The sequence below is a fragment of the Nanorana parkeri genome, unplaced genomic scaffold (assembly GCF_000935625.1).
Source record: "Nanorana parkeri isolate BGI_ZX_2015 unplaced genomic scaffold, ASM93562v1 scaffold130, whole genome shotgun sequence".
NCBI lineage: Eukaryota > Metazoa > Chordata > Amphibia > Anura > Dicroglossidae > Nanorana > Nanorana parkeri.
Genome location: NW_017306398.1, coordinates 524,850 through 533,663, shown reverse-complemented (window position 1 = coordinate 533,663; position 8,814 = coordinate 524,850). Strand labels below are relative to the sequence as shown.

The window sequence follows — 8,814 nt, the reverse complement described above, 5'->3', positions numbered from 1 at the left end:
TTTATTTATTTTTTTATAATTTTCTTACTTTTTTTAATGTTATTTTTCTTATTTTTTACTTTTTAATGACTTTTTTAATTTCTTTCATTTAAATTTTATTTCTTATTATTTTTTAAATTTTTATGTATTTTTTTATAATTTTTTTTTCACTTAACTTTATTGCTATCACACAGGAGAAACCAATCCACTGTCACTGACCCTGTCACCTCCAAAACAGGAGTTCTAGGACGGACGGCAGCACACATTTTACAAGTGATTGCGATTGCGATTTTACATCGCCGCAATCACTTGTTAACGAGCGAGCGGATTCCCCACACTACATTTAGTCCGGCCTTCCCAAAGCAGGACTAAATGTAGAAGGCAACTTACCGCCCGGCGCCCGGAACTGTATGTTCCGGCCGTCGGGGGGCTGCCGCCCCGAGTCCTGGCCTCGGTGGCCTTGCGGGGAATCTGGGCCTGGAGATGAGAGCAGAGGGCAAACCTACCAAATTTTCCTTTATAGAAAATTAAACATTTCCAATTCGTCTGTAAAGGAGATTCAGAAAACTCAATAATCCAGGAAATTAGGATTCATTAAATGTATCGTTCCACCCAGGTTGTCCAAATCTGCATTCATGTGTTCAGATAAATCGGAAATTTGGGATTTGCCAAAGTCAGACGAGAGTCACCAGTTTGGCTACTACTACACACCTACTATACTCAACTTCCAGTTAGTTAAATGTGCCTGTGAAGGTTCTAATTTATCCAGGTCATTGTATAGCAAGTAGTGGTTATACACATTCAAATGACATTAAAGGATACATTTTTTTCCCTCCCCCTCATGTTAATGTCAGCACTTACCTTAAATGATGTCTCTTAATCCGATCTTCTTCTCCTTTCCTGATGTTTTCATCTGTCCCTCCAGCGCTGCGGCGGCTCTCCGATCCAGCGCTGACTCCTCTCTGCTTGCAGGCACTTCCGATCCCACAGTGTCTGCATGCGGGTGCACGCGTCCATAGACGCGGAGATGCACGCGTCCATAGACGCGGAGATGCACGCGTCCATAGACGCGGAGATGACCTTGCATCTCTGCTCGTCTCCCAGCCGAGAATCCGAGATGCTTTGCGGCCGCCCGAGCAGTTTCGGATTCTCGGGCGGGAGCGCGCAGCGAACACAAGGTAAGTTTAAACCGCTGTTAAAGCAGGTTTTTTTAAAAAACGGTTTGCCTATATCTACTGCTTGATAGCAGTAGATATAGGTAAAAAAAACTGAGGGTTTAGAACCCCTTTAAGGTCCGTTGCAGACCTGAGGGATTCGGGATTGCGCGATCCGGGATTGTGTGGTCCTGCACAATGCAGACAGCGATTGCCGCGCCGCCCCATTCATTTCAATGTGGTGACATCCGTGCGGTAATCGCAGAAAAAAGGTACAGGTATTTTTTTTTTGCGTATACACGACGCACGGCTGTTTTAGCCATGATCATGTTTAGATCCACAGGCGGAATTGTGGCGGGAAACAGCGCGACTGGGGTGCCATTACAAAATAATGGTACCCACAGGGGTGCACCGGCCCTCAATTGGACTTGTTTTGTAATGTTGAAGACGCTTTGTAGCTTCTCCAAGCCATTTAGTTCTAATGAGTATCGGGAACATACCCCAGAATTTATATCAACACAGACAAGACTCAATCCAATCACCGTGGAACATGTAGAGGGTTATTGTCCAAGAACAGGATGGGAGGTGGCAAAGTTGTGGAACCAACGTGCTCTAGTTGCATAATCCCATCCTTGGTGTCAGGAAGTCTGCACAGGTGTTACTTCTTCAGTATGCGTGGCTAAAGGTAACAATTGTTAACAACTTGCATGTGTAGAGATGCTAAAGTGGCATTATATGTGGGAGACAGACGGTGTTGAAGGCCTCCACCCCTGTTCACAGATGGTTGTTCCAGTCTGATGTAGATGGCCTCTTTCATGTCTCTTGTGAACCTGTTGTCCTCTCTGTCCAAAAGGTGTGCCTCGCTGTCCTCAAAGAACATCCTTTTCCTTAAGGTGTAGGAAAACATCTGAGTCTTGACCTGTAGAATTTGCCCTCCTAGAGTGGGCCATTCCATTGTTGAGAGGTAGTTTTGTCTACCCAATGTTTACGTCTTTGCATTCCTCCCTACACTGCACTACATATACCAAGTTAGTCCTATTCTTGGACAATCAGCATCTGCCTTGACACGCTGGTAATTGGATGAATGCGTCTGTGCCGGGATATCTTCCCATGACTCATAGGAACTGAAAAAATGGCTTGGAGAAGCTACAAAGCATCTTCGACATTGCAGAACAAGCCCAGTTGAATGTGACCAAGTACTACTAGCTTCAGATGGTCAAAGTTTATTGGTTAAAGTTTATTGTCTTTAAAATTCCAAATCCAGTCCCCTTCCCCCTCCCCTTCACCCCTGGACCCACCTTATACTTTTTCTTGAGGTCTTCTGTGTGTAGTTCTCATGTGAGCCCAGGCCCCCCCAGAAGGTGGGTCCATGATGCCCTTAAGTCTGTGGGAATGGGAATCTGTGTTACAGAGAAGGTGAGTATTGCAGCGAAAGCTGTTTTTTTGGGGGGGGGATAGGGACCATTTATTTATTTATATTACTGGAAGAGATATTAAACCTTCTAAAAGCTATCGAACAGGAAAAAAAAAGTTTGGGCTTTAAATGCACATTAAGGAATGCCAAAATCATGTACAATAATATTGAGAGGCCACGTGACCATGCCTCATACCTGCTCCCGTCACCTCTTCAATCTTCACAAAGGTTACATCGATCTCTCGGGCAAACTCTCGCACAGCCTCCGCGGGGTCCTCGTATGTTGAAGGATCAATGTAATACTTCACTCCTAAACCTCAAGTCAAAAAAAAAAGAAGCTTTTTAAAAACCAGTAAGGGTGAATGGATTTATGATGCAGGTGGCCAGGATGCATTATCACGGATGGTTTGTAGAACTTACAAAGGTACAAAACCGGATCCTATCAGGAATCTGTAGAACACTTCCAACGAGAGCAATATAAATTAGGACTCACCTCTTGAACTGATATAGTGCTGCAGCCTGTCAGTATATGGATTTTCTCTTCTTTTACTGCAACAAAATAAACAGCAAAGGATTCTGTTACAGGACAAGAGAAGTAAAAAAAAAGGAGCAAAGTGACAAATAAAGTAAAACAAATGTGAATGCAATGTTAAAAAGGCAAACATCGTGATTTATGGGTGCAGTATCAATGGATAGCCTGCAGGTGGCGCTGTTGTCCTAGCAGAGTATTGAATGGCTTTACCTGTAGTTTTCAGTACCATTAAACATTCTGAATTAACAAGGAATCAAATCAAACTGTCATTAGATTGGGCAAAGCTTTTTTTTCATACTTCAAGCCGCAGATTTGTTTAAAAATATGTAAATGTTAAATAAAATTGGAGACTATACAGGAGACAGCCAGGAGAGAGAGCAAGGAGAGAATTAGTTAGGAAGCCTTACACTGACCGCCAATGTAACAGAGGTATATACACTGACAGCAATGTAACAGAGGCATATACACTGACCAGCAAGGAGGTGCAGAATTTGCATATCAATTAACCACTATATTTAAATGAGTCATGGCTTATTCATATGTAAATAGTGCCACCAATTGATATGTAAATATCACAGTCAAGCCTAATTTCAGTGGAGGGCCAGTCGCCCCAATCTTAATTTTGGCTGCCCCCTGTTTGCCTGACATCTTGTGTCCGGGTTTCAGCTACCATAAAACCTGGACACAACATTCAAAACCCGGACTGTCCCGATGAATCCCGAACAGGTGGCCACCATAGTGCCGAATAAGACTTCATTTGGAATCACCAATAGAAAGCCAATCCGTTTTGGGCGTTGCAAAGATCCCCTTTCTTCAGGACCTTCAATCTGGACCAGATAAGGATATCAGAAGGATAAGTAATCAATAATAATCGAGTTGGAGGCATAAGGCCTCATAGGCCTCAATTGCACTCATGGGGACCTCTAAAAGTGATCCATACGGATCAACCACCTGTTTTTACTGCCCCTCTGCCACCCATGTAAAGGAGGCCTTAATGTCTCGCTCTAGTTTGGCAGCCGTCCTTCTGATACCACCTTCCTGTGCAGATTTACTTCTTTTGATCCTGAAGAAAAGGAACCTTTGCAACCCTCAAAACCCATTGGCTTTCCCTTGGCAATTACAAATAAAATCTCATTCTGGACTTGAATAAGTGGCTTCATCCTGTATTCATGTTTCCCTAAGGACAATCCACAGAGGTCCTAAGAAAAATAGAGCTACCAATACACTCAACATAGAACAACTTGTGGCTTTATAAAACACATTGAGGGATGCAAAGCTCTTTGAGAAATATTGAACAAAAAGCATTTATGTCATGTACTGACCCCTTGAAGAGAAGGATGAGGATGAGCATGATGGAGATTCCAATGAAGGCCAAAGCACCCAGGCAGGATCCAACAATAAGAGGTAGCTTGTCTTGTGATACTTCCGCCTGTTCGCTGCCTACAAGGAAAAAAAAGGCAATAAGGCACAAAATAGGAATATTGTGTTCTGTAGTGATGCAAGAAGAAGGTACCACAGCATGTGGCGGAGGTCTCAGGTATCTGACGATCAGAGCCGTAGCTAGCTCCTTTTGCGCACGAAGCAAAAACAGAAAGTTGTGCCCCCCTAGAGACATGTGTGGTTTGTGACGTCATGTGCCCCGCCTCCAGAATGGCGGCACACATGCTCGCCATGGCAACAGGGGCAAGGGGGCACCGAAAGTGCCTCACTCGCCCCATGGTAGCTACAGCCCTGCTGACGATACTGGAAGAGTCCAATGCTGAAGAGTCTGCAGTGTTGGGGTGGAGGCTAGGTATAAGACACAGGCCACCATGTGGTGGAGGTCTCAGGTATCTGAGGATACTGGAAGAGTCCAAAGCTGAAGAGTCTGCAGTGCTGGGATGGAGGCTAGGTATAAGACACAGGCCACCGCGCATGTGGTGGAGGTCTCAGGTATCTGAGGATACTGGAAGAGTCCAATGCTGAAGAGTCTGCAGTGCAGGGGTCGAGGCTAGGTATAAGACACAGGCCACCAGAGAGGAGAGTACCTCTTCTGTTGCAGGGACCTGCCATTTGCATTTTTCTAGGAAACTGACAGGACCTCTTTAATGATAAAAAAAGATCCAGGAAGGGATGTCATGAACCTTCAGGAAAAGCAGAGAACCCACATTAAATTTTCCATGTGCAGCTGTCAAAAACACTTACATAGAGAGGAAAGAAGCTTAGATTGGATTGCATAATGTAGTACGCTGCAGCCTCTGTTTCGGTGAACACTTGCGCTCTCTGCTTGACATCTATGACTTATTTGGACACGGCTTGCATTATTGCGTTTGCGTTGCCGTAAGAGATACGAGCTGACAGGAGTAGTGATCCCGCAGCCGGTAAATGCCACAGTTGTGTATACGTCCCTTGTCGTGGAACTCAGCCTCTTCCGCTAATTGCTTCCCTTGCCTTTGTGTATCACTGAGCTTTCGGGCTGTATAGCGGAGGTCTGTAATGAGGAGCCATGCATTATTAAGCAGAGTATGGATAACCCTAGAGGTGGAGGGACACTCACCTCCCAGCAGAGTCTGGAAGTACATGTTGCCGCTGTAGGCCCCGAAGCCGCTCTCCGTCCGGGCTCTCACCTGGAAGGCATAAATCGCTCCGGGGTTGAGACCCCCAACTGTAGCTGTATTTGTCTCACTGATTAGAGACAGAGACTCCCCCTCGTCTGCCTGGATAGAAAGGAAACCAACAATCACAAAGAGCATTGTACTATAGAACAGAATTCAGGAGATTGTAAAGGGAAACTAAAATAGAGTTTTGGTCAATTTTTTTTAGGTTGATGAGTTTTTAAACCGTTGTTTTAACTCTATGACCAAAAGTATGTAGACCCCTGACCCTCATAACCACTATATGTCCAAAGGTATGTAGACCCCTGACCCTCATAACCGCTATATGTCCAAAAGTATGTAGACACCTGACCCTCATAACCGCTATATGTCCAAAAGTATGTGTAACCCCTGACCCTCATAACCACTATATGTCCAAAAGTATGTAGACCCCTGACCCTCATAACCACTATATGTCCAAAGGTATGTAGACCCCTGACCCTCATAACCACTATATGTCCAAAGGTATGTAGACCCCTGACCCTCATCCCTCATAACCGCTATATGTCCAAAAGTATGTAGACCCCTGACCCCCATAACCACTATTTGTCCAAAGGTATGTAGACACCTGACCATTACAACCACTAAGGGGGTTATTCACAGAGCAGCCGAAGGCAGCCGAGTGAAAAACCCAGCCGAAGTGAAGTGAGCCGAACGCTGTTTGGCTACTCACTCCCGCTGATTTAGCTGAGCTGAGGTAGCGGGCAGAATAGAAAAGAAGTTAAAAGATCACCTGCCAATTGGCCAATGAATAACAACTGGGCAGAGCTGGCCGTGATGTCACAGCCGGCTCCTCCCAGTTGTCATTGTTTAATAAGGTCATTTAGGGACGCTGATCTGTCATTACAACTGGGCGGAGCCAGCCATGAGATTTTGCTGTCATCAGCCGCCTAGCTGTCATTTTTTCGGGCGAGCAGCTGGCCTCCGGCAGGCCGTTCTCCCTGCTTCGGCTGTCACTTCGGCTCAGTCGAGCCGAAGCATATGCCTTCGGCTCGGCTGAGCTGCTCGGCCGCCTTCGGCTGCTGTACGGGGCTATTGTGAATGGTATTGTATTGTAGACATCTGGGCATCACAACCATTATATAGTCAAACATATGTAGATACCGGATCATTACACCAACTATAACGCTAACAGTATTTAGAAATCCAACCATCACAAAGGCTTTATGTCCAAAGCTTTGTAGACACCTAACCATCACAAACACTATATGGCCAAAAGTATGTGAACACCTCTCAGGTAATGGTCACACTACAGCATACAAAGACATTTTGGACCATTGTCAGCCGCCAACCTTGCAGGAACAGTTTAAGGAAGGTTCCATTCCAGCATGGCTGTGCCCCTGTGTATAACGCCACCACCATAAAGACGTGGTTTGATGAGTTTGGTGTGACCTCAGCCCCACTGAACACCTTTGGGAAAGTAAAAGTTTATCTTAAAGGAGAAGTGCAGGGTCAAATAAAATATGCTCAGAGCCAACGTGGGACACTGGAGCTGTCACAAAGCAGCTCTAAGACCGAGAGCTGACTGATCATGTAACTTCTGTTCGCTCAGCAATCGGTCTCTTCTCCCAGCGGAGAGCAGTGACTGTGTGTCAAGAAGGGATTCCCATTTCCACGCTCTCCTTTTTAGTGCTCATTGATGGGACAAACAGGGGAGGGAGTGGGCACAGCTGGCACTGGCCCTAGCGCCAATGCCTTTCAGGGGCTCACAACCTCCTCTTCATCAGTGCTTGAGTGCTGGCAATCATTTGGGTATACTGGACCGCAACTATTTACATTGTGAATTAGAGTGATTGCAGATCGCCAGTCTTGTGGCACTCTCATCTCATTCCATCAGAATACCTGGGTATTTGGCCACATGCTTTCCAATGGCACGAATCAGCCCCTTCTGCAGTGACTACATTACAATCTGCCTAGACCTTCAGACATGTAGACAGTACAGAAGGGAGCCTGGGGCAGCACGTGCTCTAGGAAAGCTATTCCAGCCTTTTTATAACCCTTCGTCTGCCCAACCTGGCAATACCTTGAGCATAGCTAAATGTTAGCATCTGAGTCCACGTCATCTGTGATTATATTATAACAGAAGGATTGCTTAAATACCATCCAAGCAATTGCAGACTACAGCTTGTGTCTTTTGTCTTAACATACCCCTGAATGTGATTATTTAAAGCAAAACAATGCAATCTTACCATCGGTCTATGTGAAGTTTATTTATACAAGAAGAAAAACGGGATAGAAGGAGTAAATGCTAAAATACCATATGATGCCCCTTTGTGGAGTGCAGCCCTTTGGCGAATACCTAGTTGGCCCGAGGGCTACACACAGCTCTTGTGTAGGAGAGAGGCAGATGTTACTGGTAGCAGATGTCTGTGTGCTGCATTAGGTTCATGGCAGTCGTGTGATAATGAGGCCGAGAGGCACTTGTTGCAGGTACCTTTTCACGGTAACGCAGCTGATAGTCAAGGACCTTGCCGTTCGGTTGTTCCGGTTCGGGCCAGGATAAGGTGATGCTCTGAGTGGACCGGCTTACTTGGTGTATTATGGGGACAGCAGATGGCACTAGAACGGAAAAAAATAATAATTAGATCTATGAAAAAGAAGGAGGGAGAGCAGTGATAGAAACAGAAGGAAAAGACGTAGAAAGGTACGAAGGATAAAAATAATCTAAAGACGGAGAAAAAAAAAAATTGAGCCGAAACATATTTTTTCTGTGTATCACAAAAACAGCGAGAATGCAAGAACACAGGCGCGCTGTGCTCCGCGCTGTGACATGTGACCTCGGGGAGGGCGACGCTTGGCCGAAGCTGTCACTTTGAATTTGGGTCATCGCATCACCGCCTCTTGTGAGACCCTCGCGTACGATACAGAGAAAGCGTGACAAAGACAAATTCCGTTAGAGTGCAGGGCTTGGGGGAGAGAGAGAGATTAGGGAGGAAGGCACAGCTAAAAGCGAAAAGATTTGAGCAAATAAAAATAAAAAAATCAGAGAGAGAGAGAAGTGATAAAAGACAAAACAAACAAGAAAAAAAGAGAAACAATCTCCTATAAGACGCATAAGTCATTTTTAATATCAATGTGTTATAAATAATTGCCATGAGAATG

At 45.2% G+C, this 8,814-nt stretch overlaps 1 protein-coding gene across 1 annotated transcript in view; it reads right to left on the bottom strand.

Moving 5' to 3' along the window:
• The window catches only part of LOC108784859 (ephrin type-B receptor 5-like), a 39,940-nt gene that overhangs the window by 9,698 nt on the left and 21,428 nt on the right, over positions 1-8,814 (bottom strand). Inside the window, exons 6-10 of the mRNA XM_018553800.1 lie at positions 8,147-8,271; positions 5,610-5,775; positions 4,402-4,519; positions 3,041-3,096; positions 2,744-2,863 (exon numbers count right to left, since the gene is read on the bottom strand). Coding sequence (XP_018409302.1) covers positions 2,744-2,863; positions 3,041-3,096; positions 4,402-4,519; positions 5,610-5,775; positions 8,147-8,271 — 585 coding nt within the window. The remainder of the gene's footprint in view (positions 1-2,743; positions 2,864-3,040; positions 3,097-4,401; positions 4,520-5,609; positions 5,776-8,146; positions 8,272-8,814) is intronic.